The sequence below is a fragment of the Panicum virgatum genome, chromosome 1N (assembly GCF_016808335.1).
Source record: "Panicum virgatum strain AP13 chromosome 1N, P.virgatum_v5, whole genome shotgun sequence".
Classification (NCBI taxonomy): domain Eukaryota; kingdom Viridiplantae; phylum Streptophyta; class Magnoliopsida; order Poales; family Poaceae; genus Panicum; species Panicum virgatum.
The window spans coordinates 60696281-60721128 of record NC_053145.1 but is presented as its reverse complement, the minus strand read 5'-3'; the positions used below and the strand labels follow the sequence as shown (position 1 = coordinate 60721128).

Sequence of the window (24848 nt, the reverse complement as noted above, 5' to 3'; positions counted from 1 at the left end):
TTTGAGTTGCCATCAAATGAATCAAATTAGAATTGTATCAGACACTTTCATCAGCTTGCATATAATGGTAAAAAACATTACGAAGTCAAAATTGAACAACAATTCAGACGCAGCAAATCGGCTATCATGGTATTCCACTATGCTATCCCAAGCCATTTGTTAATTAATGTTATATTTCAAACCTTCCCACCATATCTTCATCCTCCCGTAATAGCAAAACGGTATATCCTCCAGCTCTGAATATGCTAATAAATCACCAGCCATAAGCCGCAGTAGCCAGCCCTACTACAGACAGGTTCTCTTCTTGCATGTTGCTGCTTCTATCCCATACAGGTCCTGCTAGCGTGCGCATCTGGTACATGGCACGCACTCTCCCAAGGGGATCCAACGCTTTGTCGGAAAACTGTCTCTGGACAAACTTGGGACGATAGCGCACTCACGCGAATTGGTTGCCTCTCATCCTGCAGAAAAGTTCCTGGTGTCATTGAAAGCCACTATACCCCATATCAACTAATCACAAGACCAACACTCATGAAGACAAGGACTAGGACATGACCACTTAGGAATATTTTGTTTGAGAAATCACTTCATCTGAATGGAATGGTCCATCATGAAGTAATCCTATGAATTTTGGTGGGATGAACATATTCCTCATTATTAAAGTAACCATGTGCTTCTAAAGGGATGAGGTAGTGATGGATCAACCATACCATTCTACAAACCAAACAAAAATGTGAGCGAGAATGTGATGGATCACCACATTCCTAAAACCAAACACCCCCAAAAGGTACGTAGTCAGAAAGAAGAAAAGGCACCTGAACAAATGTCCAGTTGCTGAGAACATGTGTTGCCGGAAATTTCTCATGCCATGTGCTTCTTATCGGGAGGGGATGTCCCTCTGTTGTAAATATATAATTTTGATTCCTCAAGAATGAATCATCATACAGAAGGAAAAGATATTTGCATCTGCAAGATGTTAATTGGAGCATTAACAGTAGTAGTGAGTTTATTGATGTGGGTTTTGTGCCGCACCATTGAGTCCCAAAAATGACTTCTGATGGCATGAATATTTTCCTGCTAATTGTTACAAACAAACAAGAGGAAGACTGTTAACTTACGTTTCTGAAAGAAAGAAGCTGTGTTGATGATCTTCAAGTTTCATTGTTGAAACATATCTGATGCTAGCAAAACCTCCATCCACTTTGCTATAGTAATTAAGTGATCCAATAATAGTTTCACCCACTTCTAGGTACCAAGGATCTATGAGAGAAGTGTTTCAGAAATCAAGAAATGGCGAGGAAAAGCAGCAGAACAAAATACTTCTGCAGGTGAATAGTGTTTCTATGATCAGAAAAATAAGACAAAAAAACAATAAACTGTCGGGCACACCTTTTAGTAGCTTGATAAAGATAATATGTAGACTCAGCAAACTCAGGACGCAAGGGATAGTACTTCTCTGTAGGATGCAATATTCCATAGTCCAAAAGATATCTACAAGACATAAACATACATCAATGAATCTATCTAAATTATGTTTTATTACCTTGTTACACGTGTGTGCTCGCATACCTTTCAGGTAACACACCAAACCTTTGCCATACATTGTAAAATTCACGGTGCGACAGATTTGCAGCAGCAACGTCTCCCAGAAGCGTCTGTGCATGATATAGAAGTAAGCAAACAAAAAAAATTAAAATTCAGAAGTAAGGTGATGGAGAGAATAGTGGCATGTATTCCTCCAACCCTAGATGGGTGGGTATATATAATACCTATAAATGGGCCTCTATACACACGGGCTCAATATACTCCAACACCCCCCCGCAGTCTGAACTACCGGCGCAACGGTGTTCAAGACTGGACAACAAGAAAGCTAACACCCCCCCCCGCAGTCTGAACTACCGACGCAGCGGTGTTCAAGACTGGACAAGATGAGAGTACAGATAGAGTACAAAGGGCAAATATCCCCCGCAGCCACAACTAGCCACCGGCTACGTTGAGGCTGGATCGAAACTCCGAGAAGGTCGACGAGGGCAGCCCCTTGGTGAAGATGTCAGCAAACTGGGAGGTAGTCGGGACATGGAGTACCCGAACATCGCCGATGGCGACTCTGTCGCGCACGAAGTGTAGGTCGACCTCCACGTGCTTCGTCCGCTGATGCTGGACGGGGTTGGTGGAGAGATACACGGCGCTGACGTTGTCGCAGTAGACGAGCGTGCTCTTGGCGAGCGGGCTGTGGAGCTCCGCCAAGAGCTGTCGTAGCCAGAACGCCTCCGCCACGCCGTTAGCGACAGCCCGGTACTCCGCCTCGGCACTGGAGCGGGAGACAACCGGCTGCCGCTTGGACGACCAGGAGACCAGGTTGCCGCCCAGGAAGACGGCGTAGCCGGAGGTGGAGCGACGAGTGTCCGGGCAGCCAGCCCAGTCAGCGTCTGTGTAGACCACCAGCTCAGCAGAGGACGAGCGGTGAAGGACCAGGCCGAGGTCCACAGTGCCACGGACGTACCGGAGGAGACGCTTCAGCGCAGCAAGGTGTGACTCCCGGGGATCATGCATATGGAGACAGACCTGCTGAACAGCGTAGGTGAGATCCGGCCTGTTGAAGGTGAGGTACTGCAAAGCGCCGGCGAGACTCCGGTAGGCAGTAGGATCATCCACCGGATCACCCAGATCAGCAGACAGCTTCGCCTGAGTGTCGACTGGAGTGGAGCAGGGCTTGCAATCAGTCATCCCAGCCCGCTCCAGAATATCGAGGGCGTATTGCCGCTGGTGAAGGAGAAGACCAGACGGGCGAGGCTCAACAGTGACGCCCAAGAAGTGGTGGAGCTGACCGAGATCCTTCATAGCGAACTCCTGCTGCAGAGAGGAGATGACCATCTGAAGTAACCGCTGACTGGAAGCTGAGCACAATGTCGTCGACATATAGCAGCAGATAGGCAGTCTCATGCCCACGGTGGTAGATGAAGAGAGACGTGTCAGACTTGGCCTCGGTGAACCCCAGTGTCATCATGAACGTAGCAAACCGAGAGTACCAAGCCCGAGGAGCCTGCTTCAGCCCATAGAGAGACTTGTTGAGCCGGCAGACCATATCCGGACGACTCGAGTCCACAAATCCCGCAGGCTGAGAGCAGTAAACAATCTCTGATAAGGTGTCGTGAAGAAACACATTCTTCACGTCCAGCTGGTGCACAGGCCAAGTGCGCGAGAGCGCAAGCGAGAGTACCGTGCGCACCGTAGCGGGCTTAACGACCGGGCTGAAGGTCTCATCATAGTCCACTCCAGGCCGCTGAGTGAACCCCCGGAGAACCCAGCGAGCCTTGTAGCGCTCCAATGTGCCGTCAGCCCGACGCTTATGCGTCCAGATCCACTTGCCAGTCACCACATTGCAACCAGACGGACGCGGCACGAGGTCCCACGTCTGGTTGGCAAGAAGAGCTGCGTACTCCTCTTCCATCGCGCGACGCCAGTGAGGATCCGCGAAGGCGTCGCGGACAGAGGAGGGTACCGAAGAGACCCGCGGCTCTCCCTCGCTGGCGGAGAGAGTCGCGGCCTGGGTCGCCATCTGCCGAGTCACCATGGGATGGATATGCCGAGGATCCCGATGGATGACCGGCGGGTGGTACACCTCCGGCTCGGCTCGAGAGGGAGCCGGATGAGTCGGCGGCGGCGACGGCTCCGGTGTCGGCGTCGCAGGAGCCTCCGGAGCAGGAGGCGGCGCCGGTGTCGACGCCGAACGACGCCGGTACACCTGCACCGGCTCAGCGTACCGCTGTGGCGCCGGGTTCGGTGCCAAGCGACGCCGGTACACCTGCACCGGCTGAGCGTACCGCTCAGGTGCAGGGGAAGGCACCGGGGCCGCGCGTGGCTGGACGGTGGCTGAACGGACCTGCAGGAAAAGGACAGTCAGGTAACGGTGGCTGAACCACCGGGTCAGTCGGAAACAGAGACGCGAGCTCGGGATCAGAAGAAGGTGTGGAGGAGGTGGAGTAGGGGAAATCCGACTCGTCGAAGACGACATGTCGGGAGATCAGAACGCGGCGAGAGGTGAGGTCAAAGCATCGGTACCCATTGTGGTCAGGGGAGTACCCAAGGAACACACAACGAGTCGAGCGGGGCGCCAGCTTGTGAGAAGCGGTGGCGAAGGTGTTAGGGTAACACGCACACCCGAAGACCCGAAGGTGGTCGTAGCGAGGAGGGGTACCGAAAAGAGCATGGTGTGGAGTGGGAGCAGGAGAAGCAGTGGACGGAAGACGGTTGAGCAGGTAGGTGGCGGTGTGGAGGCTCTCAGCCCAGAAGCGCGGGGGGAGAGAAGCCTGGATCAGAAGGGTGCGCACGACGTCGTTCGTCGTGCGAATCATCCGCTCAGCCTTGTCGTTCTGAGGAGAGGTATACGGACAAGACATACGCAGCTGAACACCCCGAGACCAGAAGAAAGACCGGGAGGTTGAGTTATCGAACTCCCGCCCGTTGTCACACTGGATGGCCTTAACGGGAAGGCCGAACTGAGTGGACACCCAGGCAAAGAAGTGGAGAAGGCTGGGGAAGGTCTCAGACTTAGCGCGCAAAGGGAAAGTCCAAGAGTAATGAGAAAAATCATCAACAATGACCAGATAATATTTATAGCCAGACATGCTGAGTACAGGAGATGTCCACAGGTCACAGTGAATGAGATCAAAAGCATGCGCAGCATGCGAAGAAGAAAAAGAAAACGGAAGTCTAACATGACGACCTAACTGGCATGCATGACAGAGGTGCTCAGCAGGGGCCCTAATACATGGAACATCGGTACTACGGCGGAGCTGAGCCAAAACGTCGCGGCCGGGGTGACCAAGCCGGCGGTGCCAGGTGGTGGAAGAAGGCGTCACGACAAAAGCAGAAGACGAAGAAGCCGAAGGCGAGGCAGCGGAAGCAGGAAGCCGAAGAGTGTAAAGGGGCCCCGGGCTGTCACATCGGAGGAGTGGACGCCGGGAAGCCGAATCCTTCACAGTAGGACCAGAGGAGTCAAATTCGATAGAACAAGAGTTGTCAGCAGTAAACTGGCGAATAGAAAGAAGATTGTGAACCATTTAAGTAGCAACAAGAACATTAGGAAGAGGAGCAGAACCCACGGCGGTGACAGGAAGGCAAGACCCATCACCAACCATGATAGAAGAAGGATAAGAGGGGTGTGGGGGTCGGACAGAAGAAAGGATACCAGCATCGGGAGTGGTGTGGAACGAGGCACCCGAGTCGGCGATCCACTCGGTGCTGGTCGGCGGCGTCAGTCCCATGGTGCTGAAGGACTGCGCCAGAGCGGCCTGGTCCCCCCCCGCAGGCCAGGTCGGCTGCTGGCAGGGCTAAGCGGGCGGGGTCCAGGACGGCGCGAAGAGTGGAGCAGCGCCAGTGAACATGGCCGCTGGCTGGAGCTGAGGACGAGGCCCCCTCCCGGACCCTGGAACGGCCACATCGAGATGCGCCATGACCATGGGTTGCTGAAGGATGGCCAGGGCGTACCTCCAGCGGCAGGGGCAGGAGCGGGAGCCGGAGTCGGAGCCGACGGCCCCCACCGGTACCGGTGCTCCCAGAAGCAGGGCCCCCAGTGCCACCACCAGCACCCCGCCGCCGGTGACGTCCACGGCCTCCCCCTCCTCCGGTCTGCCCGGCGGGAGCAGCAGCAGCGGAGGAGGCCGGTGGAGTAGCAACGAGCGCGGTGGGGGTGGGCGAGGGCGATCCGGGTGCGAGACCCCTGGTGTTCTCCTCGAGGGCGAGGTCGTCCCGGACCTGCAGGAAAGTGGGGAAGGGCCTCTGGCGGGCGATCCAGCCCTTCAGGTGGTCGTAGGTGCTGCTCAGTCCCTGTAGGACATTGAGCACCAAGACCCGATCGGACACCGGATCCCCGAGGTCGTGAAGAGCATCGGCCATGCTCTTCATCCGCCGGCAGTACTCACCGACGGAGAGGTCCCCCTGCACGAAGGTGCGGAAGGTGGCGTCGAGCTGGCCCTCGAGCGCCACCCAAGCCTGCCGCGCGGTGCCGCCGTGGGTCCTAACGAGGTCCTGCAGATCTAGGGAGATGGTCCCAAAGATCCAGGACAGGGCGACGCTGTCGAGGCGCAGCCACGTCACGTCCCGCTCCTCGATCGGCGAGTCGACGAGGACGTGGTCGTCGAGGGCGTAGCGGCGGAGGGTGAGGAGGACCTGGTCCCGCCAACGGCCGTAGGAGGAGGACGCGGGATCGAGGAGGACGGAGACCAGGGCCCTGATGTTCTGGACGCCGGCGGCCTGGAGGTGAAGCTGGGCGACCATGGGGTCAGTCGGGTCGTACCGTGCTCCAGATCCAGCAGGCGGGGCACGGCGGGAGGAGCTGCCAGGCTCGGGGTCGAAGGGCAACTGGCCGGAGGAGATGCGGAGAAAGCGCTCCGCCTCGGCGACCCGGAGGGCGAGGGCGTCGGCCGTGGCACGCTCGCGCTCCCAGGCGAGGGCAGCCATGCGGACCCGCTCCTGGGCCGCCGAAGCCTCCGACTTGGCGGCGAGGAGGGCCGTGGCGAGAGCGGCGGCGGCGAGCGGCGCATCCGCGGGTGCCATCCCGAGGCCGGACCACGCGGGATCGGCGGCGGCGGCGGGCTGCTTGCCGGCAGCGACCGCAGCGCGGTGGGTGGCGGCGGCGGCTGGATCGGGCGTCGTGGTCTGTAGCAGGGCCTGCTGGACAGCGGGATCAGCTCCCGCGCCCGCGCCCGCAGCTCCGCCATCCCCTCCCGCTGCAGTGGCACCAGCAGCGGGCGCAGCGTGCGCCTGCTCCATGGTGGCGCTGGCGGCGGCCGGCAGGGGCCCCTGCACTGGCAGCAGGCCCTGTCCGGGCGGCTGCAGCGGCCCCTGCGGCCCGTGAGGAGGCGGGCCACCAGTAGCACCGGCGGCTGCACCCGCAATAGCGGCGGCGGCGGCGGCGGCTGGATCGAGCTGGGCCCGCGCCACTAGGGCGGCCGCAGCAGATCCGCGCGCCGCGGCGGCCGGGAGAGAGGGTCCCGCGGCGGATCCGCACCCCACGGCGGCTCCCGCGGCGGCGGCGGCCCTTGCAGCCCCCGCGACGGCGGCGTAGGGCGGCCGAGCGGGCTGCGGAGCAGGGGAGGACGAGATCCAGGCGCCGGCGGGCTGCAGGGCAGGGGAGGAGGAGGCCCAGGCGCCAGCGGGCTGCAGAGCAGGGGAGGAGGAGAGGTAGGGGAAGGAGGAGAGGGGAGGGAGGGGAGGCGACGCCGGCCGCCGGCCAGCCATGGTGGCGGCGGCGGCGGCGGCTGTGAGGAGGGGAGAGGAGTTTAACCTAGGCTAATGATACCATGATGGAGAGAATAGTGGCATGTATTCCTCCAACCCTAGATGGGTGGGTATATATAATACCTATACATGGGCCTCTAGATGGGCCTCTATACACACGGGCTCAATATACTCCAACATAAGGTAATAACTCATCCAATGCATGGACTTCAGCAAGCCTGAAGACCAGGCCAGAAGGCCTGATGGCTAGTTAGTTGCCAATGCGTTGCTTCTCCTGTCCTCATATCAGCATCATGGTACCTGTCAAATTAAATTGACAACCATCACTATTCAATATAAGCATAATCCAGAGACTGACAAGTTGGGTGAAATGAAGTGCCAGGAAGAAGGGTTCACCATGGACCATGTCGGAAGTACTTCTGCACCGCAAGGTAAGCTGAATGAAACATATCCCAGTATTCGTCGCTTCCGAAAAGAATATACGTTTTAATAAGATACTCATAAAATGAGTAAACACCTGCAAATGTTACTAGAAATCACTATTAAGTCTCAAACAAGTATATTTTCTATTTAAAAGAAGTTCCACAAAGTAGCCATAATTATCTGTTTTTAGAAAATATTTTCTAATTAGACGAAGTTCCACAAAGTGGCCATAGTTATCTGTTTTTAGAAATGAAGATGCTAAAATGTGACAGTGGAAGCAATAGAAAAATAGATGCTCCCACAATGCTAAAATCAGTATATGATCAATAAATCACATGGGTAAGTATTAATAGCATTACCGGCACCAATTCCTGATGAATATTCAATCCACTTGCCAGTAAAAACATCAAGTGTTGTGCCTACTAGATTCAGTGAGCTTCTCATGCTCCATAACTTGCGGAGAGCACGAAGAGCTGCAGCTTCATATCTGGAATCGCCAGTCAACCTTGACAATACACCCATTTCAAGTATAAGTGAACCTGTAAGAATCATACAACACCCATGTGAATCATAATAGACATATTATACAAGAACCATACATTTACCCAGGAATAATAGGCATAAGTTCTAACCACCCACCACACCCTGATGTGTGCTTGTTTCAGTTGTCTCATTCTCCATTACTCCATACTGGAAAAGGGAGTTGTATCATCAATAGAAATATTTTGACAAGACGTAAGTTCAACAGCTAAGCCAATTAATGATTAGCAGGTTAACGTTGTCCCAGTTATCCTAAAGAAAGTTGCATGTTAACGTTGTGTCTAATGAGCATGCTTGTCTTAATGCAAGTCCTTTCCAAAAAGTTATTGGAGGAAAAACTTCAGGTTGCTACAGTCTGCTTTCAGACAAATGTAGTTACTCTGTGCGGAAGTTCCTTTTCTGTTTGATCTGTTGAATGCACACAAAGACTTTTACACACAGCAAATGATGTTATTCAAATGGCAACATGATTTCAAAATTTGTCTTGTTTTGTACTGATTGTAAAGGAACCTTAAAATTGATCCATGCATACAACAATCTGTTCTGAAGTCTGAAAAAAATCAAAAGTTTTGTTTATGAACCTTAAGATTAATCCATGCATATGGCAATCCAGTAGGAGTCTCAAATGCTGGTAGAAAACGATTGCCTAAACTATCAGCAAGATGAAGTAATTGATCGTGATATAGTCCATCTTTCCGCTGGCTGCTGTAGTCTTTTGCAAGAAGATGAGCAGAAATAAGCCCCCCAAGAAGTCTTATGTTACACTGTATAACAAAAATAAAAACAACGAGAAAAAATGTAGTGCTGCTTTTAGTCCTGAAATCTTGAGTATGTGATAACAGTAGCAATATTAAAATAGCATTACCTCAAAAAGATTAATCCGAGCATCAACATCAAAAGTAAGGTTTTCTGAAAGCCAGAGAATTCCTCTCTCAAACTCTGTAAAGTTACCTAAGACAACAAGACTGCATGAGCCAAACAGAAAGGCATTACGTATCAACCTTACCAATAAATGTGTCTTTGGAAGAAACAGTAGAGCATCATATTTTGAACAACAAAGACAGTATAAATCTGAAAGTACCAAGAAATATTACAACTTCATGAAGTGTACCTTGATAAAGACTCGACAAGTGTCAATGCTGATCCGTTATAATCCTGTGGCAAGTGCTCAAGCTACAAGAAAGAATAAAGAGGTGCCATTAAGTTATGTATCTTATTAGTTTATAATACGAATTGAAACCCATAAAGTTGTCAATACTTTAATACATTTAGGTTGCCAAGCTCACTGAGTGAGTCCGTGAAACTTTTGGTAAGAGGCTTCAATTCATCATGCTGAAAAGGTATCAAGAAAGAACATCAGCTTGTACTATCCAATGAGAAATCGAACGAAAGTAAGATGGCTGATAAACATGCAGGGAATGCATAAGTCATGTAGTTGTCATAAGCATGATAAAACCTGAAAGGAAAGGAAAAATATCAGTACCAGCACATATTTCAACATGGCAATGAAGCCAAAACAAGCAATAGGTTTACTTGCTAGCGAGTGGCCACCCTTCACACACCTTTGTGGGTTATCATACAGCCTTGAGTCTTAAAAGTTAGCAAGTATATGTTGAACTTCCTTAGAAAAGAAGGATATGTTGAACTATTCTATTAGGAAGATGTGATGCCCTAGAGATCTTGATTTACAACACTATATCAGCCAGCCTAACACATATCACTGTTTTTTTTTTGAGGGGTCAACACATATCACTGTAAACAGCATTGATGGTACAAGGAGAGATATTTCTTTAGAGGGTATGCAACAGTGCTCTTCCTTGGAAGCATAAAGTTGAAGGTGCCAACATCCCAACTTTTTATACTCAAATACTTTGATAACGTCAATCTGGAATAACCTTAAAGTCTAATTCATTTCATAAGAAACTGGTAATCGAGGAAAGACCATACAAAGGCATATAATGGTTAAAGAGCCTACGCTCAAAGAGCTGTCAGATTTTACCAACCAATTGAGCACAGAAATTTTGTTGCCAAGTTTATTACCCCAATCCTTAATTCTCGGTTCTTATAGAAAATTGTCGATATAGAACCAGCACAACAGCAGAGTTGGTGCCTATGCCAGAGACACGTGAGCTCGAAATGTGGGCATTTGCCCGAACAAATCGAACAAATTTTGGCATTGTTTACGGCTTCAGTTCAGAACTCACGAAATTATGCGACGAGACAGAATTAAAGAGCCTGGCTTGTTTCCACGCAGACACTACGATACACCACCCACGACGAGATCCGACAGGTGATAGTTCGTAAACAGCGAGGACGGAAGGGAGGAAGCACACGGCAGCTGAATACTCACATCTCCAGGACCTTGTTCTTCATGTGCAGCTGAAAGGATCGTGGCCCAAGAAGGGAGGGTTGAATTGGGATTTTTTCGAATTTCTAACTAGTCCTTAATCTAGACTAGTATTGCCCAATCTATAAATTCGAAACCTAGTCACTATAGCATGCTAGCAAAGGGTCCTTAGGTAGGTAAACACACTATCATGATCATTTTGCCCAGATTTTTCCCGTGGTATCGAGGAGTTGACGCTCCCCCCTAATCCACGTTGGAGCACCCACACAAGGGTATAGCTCCCTTGCTCCACCAAGAAGCAAGTGATCACTAAGAATGCTCCTTCTCCATCTCCGGAACGGCGAGCTTCACACCGTGTACAAACTTCTCGTCTTGGGGCTCCCACAAACTCCAAGAGCTCACCAAGAACCTCCCGATCACCAAGACCGGCTAGGTGCCGTCAAACACCAAGAGTAACAAGTTCCTAAGCCTTCACTTGACCTACACTCAGTTGGCCCTAGCTCAAGCACACTTGCTACACTTGCAAAGGATGGATTCTTCAAGGTTGAAGCACAAACAAAATGCTAGATCTTCTCTTGTTTGCTCAAAGCACTTTCTCTTCTTCTCAAGGGTGGCCTCAAGTATTCAGGGTGTCAAAAGGCAACTGAAATGAGCCATGGGGTGCCCTTATATAGAGTGGAAGGAGTTACATAGCCGTTGGAAGTCCACTGCAGAAAAATCGTGAGCACCGGAAGAACCGATGGATGTCTGTTTTGAGGCGTCGGTTCAACCGGTCTCTCTGTGTCCCAATTGTAGCCGTTGGAGTTCTGACACAGTGTCCAGGCTTGCTTCAATGCACCGGTGCATGCTCCGTAGAGGCATCGGTTCAACCGGTGCTGAAGAGGTTTACTGATTAATTCAAACAAGCTCTCTGGAACATAGGACGCTCAATGCACCGGTGCTTTGATTCCGAAGCGTCGGTTCAACCGGTGCTGAAGAGAAGTTGAAGTCCACCAAAACATGCTCTCTGGAACAAAGAACTTTCATTGCACCGGTGCTTACTTTTCTGACCATCGGTTCAACCGGTGCTATACTTGATTTCAGCCTTCATCCAGAGAAGATAGACCGACAGGGCATCGGTCCTTCCGGCAAGCATCGGATGCTCCGACGCTAGGGCACCGGTTCAACCGGTGCTGCTGTTTTTCCTGGTTTTCAGCTGAATTGGCTTGGATTTCAATGTTACTTCGATTGTTTCTTCTTCCAAGTGTTGTGTTAACTTCTATTGACTATCTTGAGCTGTTTTTGAGCGAGTGTGCAAGATTTCTAAGGCCAACTCAAGTTTGTTCAAGCTACTAACTCATGAACCCCTCTTAATAGTACGGTCAAGAACTAGACACTATAAACCATATCTAAATCAAGTGTCCTTCATCTCCTTGTGACACTTGAGACTAGAAAGGTCCTTAATATTTGAAATTGAGTCCTTGGCACGCGTGATTGTAACGAATTGAGGGGTCTCTTTTCACATTTCATATGGGACTAAATCAATCATTAATTTTTCCTTCAGAACACACGTTAGTCGCATACGGTTGTCATTAATCACCGAAACTTACCATTAACATCTATGGGCCTAGATGCACTTCAATCTCCCCCTTTTTGGTGATTGATGACAACACAATAGTAGAGATACACAAGATATGAAATTGAAAGCGATAAACAAGCATGCATTACTTGAAATAAAGCACATGTAGGGACATGTCAACACAGAGCATACTCAATATCCAAATAACATGTCCATACACCAAAAACATGAAGATCCAAACACGCCACAAACCACCAAGCTCCCCCTATCTCTACTCCCCCTATCTATCTCCCCCTTTGGCAACAAAGCATCAAAAAGAAAGGCGATCTAATCCTGAGCTGGAGAAGGCGGGGTCTTCCGGCTGGGTCCGGTGGAGAACTGAGCGGCGGAGTCGTCGGCGTCGTCGTCTGTCCAGTCGTCGTCGACCGAAGAAGACTTCTGCTCGACCGGAGTCGTCGGAGCAGCAGAAGTAGCCGGTGTAGCGGTAGAAGCTGGCGCGGCGACGATCGTGGAGTCCGTCGGAGGAGCAGACGTGACGGGAGTCAGGTCTGGCTGAGTGGGGCGCACGACGGACGGACGGAGCACCTCGGGCTGAGAAGGAGAGTAGAACGTGAGTGACTGAGCCGAGGGGTGCTGGAGCTGGTGTAGGATCTGCTGCTGTCTATGAAACTCTGCACGCTGCTCGGCTGTCCAGACACTAGGCTGTGGAGCAGGAGCCGGGGCAGCAGTAGGAACAGGACTGGCAAACAACCCGGTCTGTAGAAGTGGTGACACCGGGAAAGATGACAAGGGTGTCTGCATGAATCCGCCAGCAGGTGGAGGAGGAGCAGTGGGGTCGAACTGGAGCTGCTGAGGTGTAGGGAGCTGAGGCTCAGGCAGTCCAGTGTGACGATACAGCTGACCGAAGCATCCCGAAAAGAATGTGAACATCTGCTGCTGAATCTGGGACTGCTGCTGTAGCTGTAGCCTCATGGCCTCCTGCTGCTGCCGAATCCCCTCAAGCACTAGAGTCTGGGCCTCCTGCTGGCGAGCCTGCTCGGCTTGCATACTCAGCTGAGCTGCAGCAAACCGATCCTGCTGATCTGATAGCCGAGTAAGAATGGCAGCAAGAGCATCAGGCTGAGTAACCTGAGCAGTGGTGACTGGAGGAGCAGGGGCTCGTGCTGCACCAGAGGATCCTGCCTCATCATCATGAGCTCCTCGAGGGACTGTAACAGTAGGAATGAAGTCCTCGTCATCCTCCGAGTCCTCTGAGTCAGTGATCAGGTAGTGTGGGAGCTGAGCCTCTGCTGCTGCTAGTGAAGCGTCCTCGGCTGCTGTCGGATCGTCTGCAATTCTGCCCTCAGCCAAGACACGCTCATCAAGAACCCGCTGTGCTCGGCGCTGGCCTCTCAAGCCACGACGACCGTCTCCAGGAGTAGCTGGTGAGTAAAAACTGAACTGTGTCCTCGAGTGCTCCAGCTCATCCATATGCTCATTCTGACTTAGCTGAGCCAGAATCCAACAGATCCAATGAGCAAACAGATGACGACGGTGAACTGTCATGCCATCCAGAATCACATCCTCTAGCTCGCAGATAAAGAAGTTGACTAGGTCAAAGTCACGACCTGTCATGATATAAAGTAGAAGCCACTGCTGCAGAGCTGTAATCCCCTCATTGTATCCAATCCGAAATAACAGACTCTTCCTCAAAGCTAGATGGATAGAGTGTGCCATGGGAGTCAGCCTGTCCGGAGTCCTCGGTGTGCCAGGCAGGAAGGGCTGCTGGAAAAGAACACTGATCTCCTCGTCAGATGGTACGTGAGACTCATGAGGACGTCGAGGAGGTACCGTGCTGCCATAAGCCTGATAGTGTAAGAAGTGTGGCTCCTCGGCAATCTGAACTCCAAGAAAGGTAGCCAGTCGTGCTCGGGTCAAACGATAGTGCCTCTCCTGGAACATGAAGTCAATAAATTGCCGGTCCTCCTCAATGAATAGAGTGGCGTAGAAGACACGAACCCACTCTCGAATGTACCTGGACCTCTCACTGAGTAGAGTAGGCAATCCAACATATCTCTCAAAGAGAGGAAGCACTGGAGTCCCACCTGCTGCTACACGCATAGCTACCCAGTGGAGCATCTTGTGCTCACTAATCTTGATGTCCAACTGGCAGTAGGTGTGGTAAAAAGATTCCTGAAGCAGAGTGTAAAAGCGACGATCAACTCCAACATCCCTCTGCTCGGGAAACCACTGCTCCGGGGTCACATAACGCAGTCTCTTGACCCTAGGTCCTGGAATACCCCTGAGATCGAACAACTCAACCTCGGGCAGCTCCTCACCACTGTCCTGACCCCCTGACTGTGTCTGACTGACGGTGTGCTGCTGCGGTGCATGACCTGCTCCCCTCTGTGTGCCACCACCTCGAGTCCGTGGACGTGAGCGGGACTCTGGTGTGGCCTGAGCCGTCTGAGTACGTCCTGAGCGACGTAACTGCTGCTGTGGCTCCCCCTGAGCCTGAGGATCCCTGATCCTGAGCGAGCCCTGCCTGTCAGCTGCGTCTGCCACTGCCTCAGCCTGCTCTCGCTCGCGGTCCTCACGGGTGCGCTTCTTCTTCTTCTGCACAACCATCTTGCTCTTGCCCTTCTTGTCACCAGCCATCTGACATAGAGCCAAAACATGGATTCGGTTTGAGCTTATGACAAGAAATCTAGTGGATTAACCTTTAAAAGAACAAACTAATATAGATCATATCGAGTCAAGGGCCAAGATGTGTGAGTGAGAGGCAAGGGTCATATGTGAACATGTGTGTCAAGGATGAGAAAGCTAAGATACAACACATGCTTAAGAGTGTGTAGACATACCCTTGCAAAACAGGGACGAAATCGACGAAAAGCCTAAGAGTCAATTTCTCGAGCACCTTGAGTGCGCCTGATCAAGGGGTGTAGGGAGTGAGACAGAGCCCTTGCTGCGGCTCGAGTAGGGCAAAGGAGCAGGGGAACGCGCGTGCGGAGGTGTTGCGAAGCGGCGGCGCTGCTCGTGGAAGGCGACGGCGCGCGGTGCGGGCGGCGCAGGGGAGCGCAAGGCGGCGCAGCGTGGCGCGGGCGCAGGCGCGGCGCATGCGCGAGCGCTGGCGCGTGGCGCGGCGGCGAAGTTGGGCAGGAGCGGCGCGCGTGCGGCAGTGGAGGGGCGTCGCGGGAGTGGCGGCGGCGGAGCGGCGTACGGGCGTGTGTGAGGGCGGCGGTTTCGCGAGAAGGAAGAAGAACAGTGAGTGAGACTGACGCGTGGGACCCGCGGAAGAGTTAAGAGGAAACAGAACGAGCGGGCCCGCCAACCCTAAGCACCGGAAGATCCGATGGTGCTGAGAAACTAGCGTCGGTGTAAACACCGGTGTAATGTTGACCAGATCTGAAAGAGAGGAAAACCGTGGTCAAAAGGGCACCGGAAGAACCGTTACTGGGGCATCGGAACATCCGATGGGCGTCGGTGCAACGGCAGGAGTAAGGTCCAGAGACAAGGCACGGGCCAAAACTCCACACAGTAGCACCGGTTGAACCGATGCTTAGGCGTCGGTTCATCCGCCAACCATCGGAAGCACCGGTGGCCGTCGGTGTAACGGTCGGAGGTTGTTCCAGAGGCGATGCAGAAACCGAGCCACGAAGACTTTAAGCACCGGTTGAACCGATGCAGAGAAAAACCAGGCGTCGGTTTAACCGGTGGTTAAGGAAATTTTCTGCTGAACTACAAACTCTACTTCTGATCCAAATTTTCAAAACCAAAGCCATAAACACTCAATTTGGATCATTTTCGAGAGACAACCTCACCCCTCAAACACTCATTCTAAGTGCTCACAAGCTTTTATATTAACATAGGCAAATTAAGATCCAAGCGAGGTTTAAACACAAAAGCCAAATGTATGAGCCACTTTGCCTATGAACTTAGAGATTGAAACTTTAAGTTCGATAGGACGTGGCTCAATAGGCATGAAAGCGCAACATTGATCTTATCACTCTTGTGGAGATGATATATCATATTTAGCATGAATATCTTTCTCGAAGTGTGATTTGCTCCCTTGTGATGCTACTAACGTGATGCAATGCCAATGCAAAGCGAGAGATTAAATATGGATGCATTCTATATGACAAGCACATGCATTGCAAAATTTTAAATCTATCTTGTCAAGTTTGAACCCTCGTCAAGCTTCTTCATGATGAACCATTCTTCATGCCATGAGCGAAACCAAGACCACCGGCTCATGCAAGACCCATGTTCATCACTATCTTGACAAGGTTAGACAAGCCCCTAGCACATGTACATATGAAATGCATCTATATGACAAGGCAATTATATGACGTTAGAAGCATCTAAAACGTTAAGCTCACTTCGCAACCTACAAAAGGTGCTCTCATCTAGAGGTTTGGTGAAGATATCCGCCAATTGATCTTTGGAACGAACACCACAAAGTAGTATATCACTCCTTGCCACATGATCTCTTAGAAAGTGATGGCGAATATCTATGTGCTTGGTGCGAGAGTGTTGAACCGGGTTATTAGCAATTTTAACGGCACTCTCGTTATCACAAAGGAGCGGGATCCTATCTAATACTACACCATAGTCCAAGAGGCTTTGCTTCATATAGAGGATTTGAGCACAACAAGCCCCGGCGGCAATATATTCCGCCTCCGCGGTTGACAAGGCCACGGAATTTTGTTTCTTTGACGACCAAGAGACTAAGGAACGCCCTAGCAAGTGGCACCCACCAGATGTACTCTTGCGATCCACACGGCATCCGGCAAAGTCCGAATCCGAGTATCCCAAGAGTGTAAAACTAGCGCCTTTGGGGTACCACAAGCCTATGCTAGGCGTATGCTTGAGATACCTAAGGATCCTCTTAACGGCACTAATGTGTGATTCCTTAGGATTAGCTTGAAAACGGGCACACATGCATACGCTAAACATGATATCGGGCCTAGATGCGGTTAGGTAAAGAAGTGACCCAATCATAGAACGATAAAGAGTTTGGTCAACCGATTTACCTCCCTCATCTAAGTCAAGATGTCCATTAGTTGGCATTGGAGTCTTGATCGGCTTGCAATCATCCATCTTGAATTTCTTGAGAATATCCTTTGTATACTTTTCTTGATGGATGAAAGTCTCTTCTTTCAATTGCTTGATTTGAAACCCAAGGAAGAAATTGAGCTCACCGATCATGGACATCTCAAATTCCCTAGCCATTATTTCTCCAAATTCTTTGCAAAGAGTGGGATTAGTTGAACCAAAAATGATATCATCAACATAAATTTGACATACAAATAGCTCTTCATTGATGATTTTTGTGAATAGAGTTGTATCCACCCTCCCGATCTTGAAGCCCTTGTTGATAAGGAAGTCACGAAGGCGTTCATACCAAGCCCTTGGCGCTTGCTTGAGCCTGTAGAGCGCCTTGTGCAACCTATAAACATGATTAGGATATCTAGGGTCCTCAAACCCGGGAGGTTGTTCAACAAACACCAACTCATTAATCAAGCCATTTAAGAACGCACTCTTCACATCCATTTGAAAGAGTTTCATGTTATGATGTGAAGCGTACGCTAAAAGGATACGAATGGCTTCAAGTCTTGCAACGGGGGCAAATGTTTCACCAAAGTCCAACCCTTCAACTTGTGCAAAGCCCTTTGCCACAAGTCTTGCCTTGTTGCGAATCACTACACCATGCTCATCTTGTTTGTTGCGGAAGACCCACTTAGTACCAATGATATTCTTGTCTTGAGGACGTTCTTCAAGAACCCAAACTTCATTGCGGGTAAAGTTGTTGAGCTCTTCTTGCATGGCCATCACCCAATCCGGGTCCTCAAGTGCTTCATCTATATTTGTGGGTTCCAAGCAAGAAACAAACGAGTAATGTTCACAAAAAGAGGCATATTGACGTCTACGAGTTCTTACTCCACTAGAGGGGTTACCCATGACCAAGTCAATGGGATGATTCCTTGAAGTTCTTGTATGCCTCTCTTTTGCTTGAAACGTTGATTCTTCTAGTGATTCGTCATTTTGATCTTGAGCTTGGGCTTGTTCACTTGTGATGTGCGTGTCATCAAATGGAAGTTGTTCTTCAACCACTTGTTCATCTTGGGCATCATGAAAAGGAGGTGAGGCATCATCTTCTTCATCGGACGACTCATCATGGTGATGTGATGATGTAGACTTGTCTTCATCTTTTGAGTCATCCTTGGAAGTGACTTCCACTTGAGTGGATGAGGCTTGTAGCTCTTCTACTTCCTCCTTTGGCTTGACTTGCCCAATAGTGATGTTCTTCATGACTTCTCGAAGTGGTTCATCACCTACATCATCACAAGAGAAAACTTCCCCTTGGGAGCCATTAGTCTCATCAAACTCCACATCACAAGTTTCTTCAATCTTGCTTGTAGCACTATTGAATACTCGATATGCTTTGGAGTTTGATGAATAACCAATAAGAAAACCAACATCACATCTACTTTCAAACTTGCCTAGGTGCTTCCTTTTCTTGAAGATGTAGCACTTGCAACCAAACACCCGGAAGTAGGAGATGTTGGGCTTCCTCCCAATAAGAAGCTCATAGGGTGTTTTTCCCAAGAAGCGGTGAAGATAAACTCGGTTGGACGCATGGCATGCGGTGTTGATGGCTTCCGCCCAAAATCTTTGTGAGATGCCATAGTCATCCAACATTGCTCTTGCAAGAGTGATCAATGTCTTGTTCTTCCTCTCCACCACTCCATTTTGTTGGGGTGTGTATGTTGATGAAAACTCATGCTTGATCCCCAAGTCGTTGCAAAGCTCTTCTACTTGAGTGTTTCTAAACTCCGTGCCATTGTCACTCCGGACCTTCACAACACTTGACTCAAATTCATTTTGAGCTTGCTTGACAAAAATCTTGAAGATCCCCATAGTCTTGCTTTTGTCCTCTAAAAAGAAAGTCCAAGTATATCTAGAATAATCATCAACAATTACAAGACAATCGAGATTACCGCCAAGACTTTTGTAGGTGGTTGGTCCAAAGAGATCCATGTGTAGTAGCTCCAAGCTTCTTGATGTTGACAAATAAGCCTTCATGGGATGTGATGATGCAAATTGCTTCCCGGCTTGACAAGCACTACACAATTTGTTTTTGTCAAATGTAACATCTTTAACACCAACCACCATACCTCGTTTGAAGGCCTTCTTGAGTTGACTCATGCCAATATGAGCAATGCGGCGATGCCAAAGCCAACCCATGGAGTTCTTGGAGAAGAGACATGTCGTCAAGCTTGCATCATTAGATGAGAAGTCAACAAGGTAGATGTTACCATGTCGAAATCCTTTGAATATTAAGCTCTTGTCCTCCTTACTTGTCACTACAACGTCGCTATCACTAAAGGTGCATATTAGTCCTAAATCACAAAGTTGAGCAATAGATAACAAATTAAAACTAACCGACTCAACAAGCAACACATTAGAGATAGAGAGTTCCTTGGTTATGGCTACCTTACCCAAACCTACCACTTTTCCTTTTGAGTTGTCACCAAAGGTGACATGTTCATAATCGCCCACATCTTCATCTAGTGAGGTGAACATCTTTACATAGCCGGTCATGTGTTGTGTACATCCGCTATCAAGCACCCAATGCTTGCCACCGGCTTTGTAGTTCACCTACACACAAGTGAATCACTTTTGAGGTTTGGGAACCCATGCAAGTTTGGGTCCTTTGACATGAGTTACTAAAGCTTTAGGAACCCATAGTTGGCGTGGTAGCTTTCCCTTAATTTGAGTGCCAATAAACTTTGCCTTAACCTTGCCACTTTTAAGCTTGCTTAACAAGAAATGATTTTCATTGAATTGAGACTTGTAATTAGGAGGCAAGGTAGGAGGTGGACGTGTAGGAATTGGACACTCCCTTGTGTGATGCCCGGTGACTTGACAATGTTGACAATATGACCCAACTTCCTTGTTGAAGCATGCCATGAGCTCCGGCGACTTGGGACAATTTTCCGGAGGGTTGGGAAATGATCCAAGTCCATTTGTCCCATAGTGCCTTGCATTGTGGAAGAGAATCTCTTTATGCAAGTATTCTCCTCTTGTCACATTGAACATGCATTTGCTCATGCTTTCAAGTTCCTCCTCAAGTTGTTTCTCCCTATCATGGTTAGTCTTTGAACAAGAAGGAGAAGCATGATGACAAGTAGTAGGGTGAGGCAACTTCACAAGATCATCACAAGAAGTAGCTATATTGACTTTGATGACTTTTGTTTGAGTTTCTTTTAGTTCTTCATCCAAAGCATCAAAGGCAAGGTCAAGTTCTTGATACTTCATATTTAAATTAGCATAATCAAGCTTAAGCTTTTTGTTGCATGAAGTAAGCGACTTGTTAAGCACAACTACTTCCTCATATTTAACATTTAATTCATCATGCTTAACAAGCAGCTTGTCATGCTCCTCTTTAAATTGTTTGCTAGGAACAATGCTTGTATCATGAGTTTCTATTATCTCATTGTGCCTAACAATTAACTCATTATTTGAGGCCTTAAGCTTGGCATATTCAATTTCAAGAACTTTACATTTTGATTTGTACTTCTTGATCACTTGTTGGTACTCTTCTAGGATGTTTTGCACTTCAATAGGAGATAAGCAATGTTCACTTTCATCACTAGAGGAGTCATCATTATCACTTACCTTGGAGTTACCTCTTGCCATTAAGCACATGGGTGGTGGAGGTAGAGGTGCCTCATCACCATCATCTTCATCATTATGCATGGCAATCCCCACAATCTTTTTATTTGATTCTTCATCACTTGAGTCATCATTTGAGGATTCACTATCCGTGATCCATTCTCCAAGGAAAGCCTTGACCTTCTCTTTTCTTGTGAAAGACCCTTTCTTCTTGTGGTCCTTCTTCTCATGATTTTTCTTTGAAGTCTTGTATTGATTGTCACCATCTTCTTGTTTCTTGTTGAGTTTTGAAGGCTCCGGACAATCATATGAGAGATGACCATATTTGCCACAATTGTAACAAACTTTCTTGACATTGTCTTTGCTCTTCCGGGTACGAAACTTGTTTTTCTTAGGGTCATAGTTGTACCCTCTCTTGTTCAACCTTGACATCATCTTGGAGGTCTTTCTCATGAGAAGTGCTAGCTCAACATCACCATCTTCATCACTTGAATCTTCATTAGCTTCATCTTCGCTTGAGCTTGGTGATGGAACTTTGCACTTGTTCTTTTTCTTGGACTTGTGATCACTCTTAGCTTTGAGTGCAAGATCTCTCTTGTCTTGCGGTGGATCAACTTCTCCCAAGAGAAACATCTCATGAGATCGAATCTTCCCAACAACATCACTCACTTCAAGCGTTTCAAGATCCTTCTCATAGAGCAATGAGGTGACGATGTTGTACTTGGACTTGTGTAGACAATGTAGGATCTTCCGTATGATGTCACTGTTAGACAAGGGAGAAATTTCAAGAGCGTTAATGTCCTCAATAAGCACATTTAATCGAGCAAACATTTGTTCAACCAACTCATTTGGAAGCATTTTGAATTCATTAAGTTTTTCCTTAAGCACTTGATATTTTTCTTCACGAAGCTTTTTAGAACCAACATAGATAGCTTCAAGTGCTTCCCAAATTTCATGAGAGGTCTTCTTGCTATGAACACGAGCAAAGATCTCCTCACTAAGAGCATCAAATAAAGCATTCTTAGCTCTAGCACCATATTTGACTTGATCCTCATTCCACGGACCAACAATAGGTTTTTCCGTGACCGCCCAAGCGATGGGATTTATAGCCTCAAGGTAACCCGCCATGCGAGCTTTCCAATAAGCATAGTTTCTCCCATCGAGCTTGGGTGGACCACCACTTCCCCCGGCCATTCTCTAGGATTTTAAGCCTACAAAGAGAGCCCTTGCTCTGATACCAATTGAAAGGATCATGGCCCAAGAAGGGGGGGTTGAATTGGGACTTTTTCGAATTTCTAACTAGTCCTTAACCTAGACTAGTATTGTCCAATCTATAAATTCGAAACCTAGTCACTATAGCATGCTAGCAAAGGGTCCTTAGGTAGGTAAACACACTATCATGATCATTTTGCCTAGATGGATGCACACTAGCAAGATCAAATCCTAAGTAAGAGCTCACGCTAACAAGCAAGTTGTCCTAGTCAAACTACAAGCAAGAAGAGCAATGGAAGGAATTAAATGCTTGAAGTAAAAGTAAAGGACATGAGACAACCAGATTTTTCCCGTGGTATCGAGGAGTTGACGCTCCCCCCCTAATCCACGTTGGAGCACCCACACAAGGGTATAGCTCCCTTGCTCCACCAAGAAGCAAGTGATCACTAAGAATGCTCCTTCTCCATCTCCGGAACGGCGAGCTTCACACCGTGTACAAACTTCTCGTCTTGGGGCTCCCACAAACTCCAAGAGCTCACCAAGAACCTCCCGATCACCAAGACCGGCTAGGTGCCGTCAAACACCAAGAGTAACAAGTTCCTAAGCCTTCACTTGACCTACACTCAGTTGGCCCTAGCTCAAGCACACTTGCTACACTTGCAAAGGATGGATTCTTCAAGGTTGAAGCACAAACAAAATGCTAGATCTTCTCTTGTTTGCTCAAAGCACTTTCTCTTCTTCTCAAGGGTGGCCTCAAGTATTCAGGGTGTCAAAAGGCAACTGAAATGAGCCATGGGGTGCCCTTATATAGAGTGGAAGGAGTTACATAGCCGTTGGAAGTCCACTGCAGAAAAATCATGAGCACCGGAAGAACCGATGGGTGTCTGTTTTGAGGCGTCGGTTCAACCGGTCTCTCTGTGTCCCAATTGTAGCCGTTGGAGTTCTGACACAGTGTCCAGGCTTGCTTCAATGCACCGGTGCATGCTCCGTAGAGGCATCGGTTCAACCGGTGCTGAAGAGGTTTACTGATTAATTCAAACAAGCTCTCTGGAACATAGGACGCTCAATGCACCGGTGCTTTGATTCCGAAGCGTCGGTTCAACCGGTGCTGAAGAGAAGTTGAAGTCCACCAAAACATGCTCTCTGGAACAAAGAACTTTCATTGCACCGGTGCTTACTTTTCTGACCATCGGTTCAACCGGTGCTATACTTGATTTCAGCCTTCATCCAGAGAAGATAGACCGACAGGGCATCGGTCCTTCCGGCAAGCATCGGATGCTCCGACGCTAGGGCACCGGTTCAACCGGTGCTGCTGTTTTTCCTGGTTTTCAGCTGAATTGGCTTGGATTTCAATGTTACTTCGATTGTTTCTTCTTCCAAGTGTTGTGTTAACTTCTATTGACTATCTTGAGCTGTTTTTGAGCGAGTGTGCAAGATTTCTAAGGCCAACTCAAGTTTGTTCAAGCTACTAACTCATGAACCCCTCTTAATAGTACGGTCAAGAACTAGACACTATAAACCATATCTAAATCAAGTGTCATTCATCTCCTTGTGACACTTGAGACTAGAAAGGTCCTTAATATTTGAAATTGAGTCCTTGGCACGCGTGATTGTAACGAATTGAGGGGTCTCTTTTCACATTTCATATGGGACTAAATCAATCATTAATTTTTCCTTCAGAACACACGTTAGTCGCATACGGTTGTCATTAATCACCGAAACTTACCATTAACATCTATGGGCCTAGATGCACTTCAGCAGCCTCCTCGCGCGCCCGTACCCATCGACGCCGACGGCGCCCCCGGTGAGAGCCGCGAGGAGGAGCGCAACCACGACGAGCCGCGCCGGCGCCGGGAGGCTCGGCTCAGGGGATCGCATGGAGGCTTCCCGCAGTGTGGTGGGACGGGACGACGCACGACAGCGCGAGGAGGGGCTGGCTGGCTAGGCTGGTGGAGCCGTGGAGCGGTGGTGGGGATCGGGCTCACTTCAGGCGGGTCCTATCGAGCGGGATTTTGTTAGGAGGACCCTGATATTTACCTACAATGCTACAAATGCCCTTTTGTTTTTTTCACGTGCTTCTGAAAATTGTGTGAACACCAGCTTAAATATTCTCACAGAACAAGGCACAAAGACCGTCACTATTAGAGGTCATTACACAAGACCTTCATGTTTTTAGTTTAGCATGGGAGAGTAATTGATTTTCTGTGATTATTGTCAGTTAGTTTTCTTGTCCTTGTGGTTTTTGTAATCCCTTGTACATATCTTGTCACCTACTATAATGCATAAGCAGAGCACCTTCTATATTTCTAAAAAAAATATAAATATTCTCACATGTATGTGGCACGTATTCACTTGTTACTTAATATACGTATCTATCGGTCATATATTCCCTCTGTTTTTATTTACAAGTCGTATTAAGTTTATCCTAAGTTAAATTTAACTAAATTTGACCAAATTTCCAATAATAATAATATTTACGCCACCAAATTTGTGTCATTGAATCCACAATAAAATATATGTTGATAGCGCATATGTTAGGTAATATAGTTGTTCCTATATTTTTCTATAGATTTTGTCAAAATTACCAAATTTGATTTAGAACAAATCTAATATGATATGTAAATAAGGGAGCAGCTAGTGGCAGGTTTATATGAAGAGTACAAGGGGCAGGTGGGGGAAGGGGAGGTTGATTTCCTCTTCTTCCATATACCTCTTCATCTCTTCCATGTCTATAAAAAATTAAAAATGGTGGGCTCAGAGACCCTCTATATATTACTCAGATGGTAGAGAGGCTGCAACCCATCTCGTCCCTGGGCTAGATCTACATCTTTATATAACTTTTTTTTATCTTTGCTGTCACTTCCTTCC

The 24848-nt window shown here is 48.7% G+C and overlaps 1 protein-coding gene across 2 annotated transcripts; it reads right to left on the bottom strand.

The window, feature by feature from the left end:
- Window positions 1-17: 17 nt before the first annotated feature.
- LOC120657207 (alpha-mannosidase I MNS5-like) lies at window positions 18-23967 on the bottom strand. 2 transcript variants are annotated; one of them, XM_039935478.1, is made up of 17 exons: window positions 23743-23967; window positions 10556-10585; window positions 9619-9661; window positions 9472-9537; window positions 9317-9378; window positions 9071-9170; window positions 8787-8969; window positions 8298-8355; window positions 8025-8204; window positions 7639-7759; window positions 7461-7542; window positions 1570-1655; window positions 1393-1491; window positions 1119-1262; window positions 816-966; window positions 711-714; window positions 18-461 (listed from the first exon to the last, which is right to left on the bottom strand). In XM_039935478.1, the coding sequence occupies exons 1-17, from the start codon at window positions 23856-23858 to the stop codon at window positions 457-459; spliced, it is 1530 nt and encodes a 509-aa protein (XP_039791412.1). In that variant the 5' UTR covers window positions 23859-23967; the 3' UTR covers window positions 18-456. The 2 variants fall into 2 exon arrangements, with proteins under 2 accessions (XP_039791412.1, XP_039791411.1); XM_039935477.1 differs by lacking the exon at window positions 711-714 and having other exon boundaries at window positions 23743-23964.
- Between the last annotated feature and the right edge of the window lie 881 nt (window positions 23968-24848).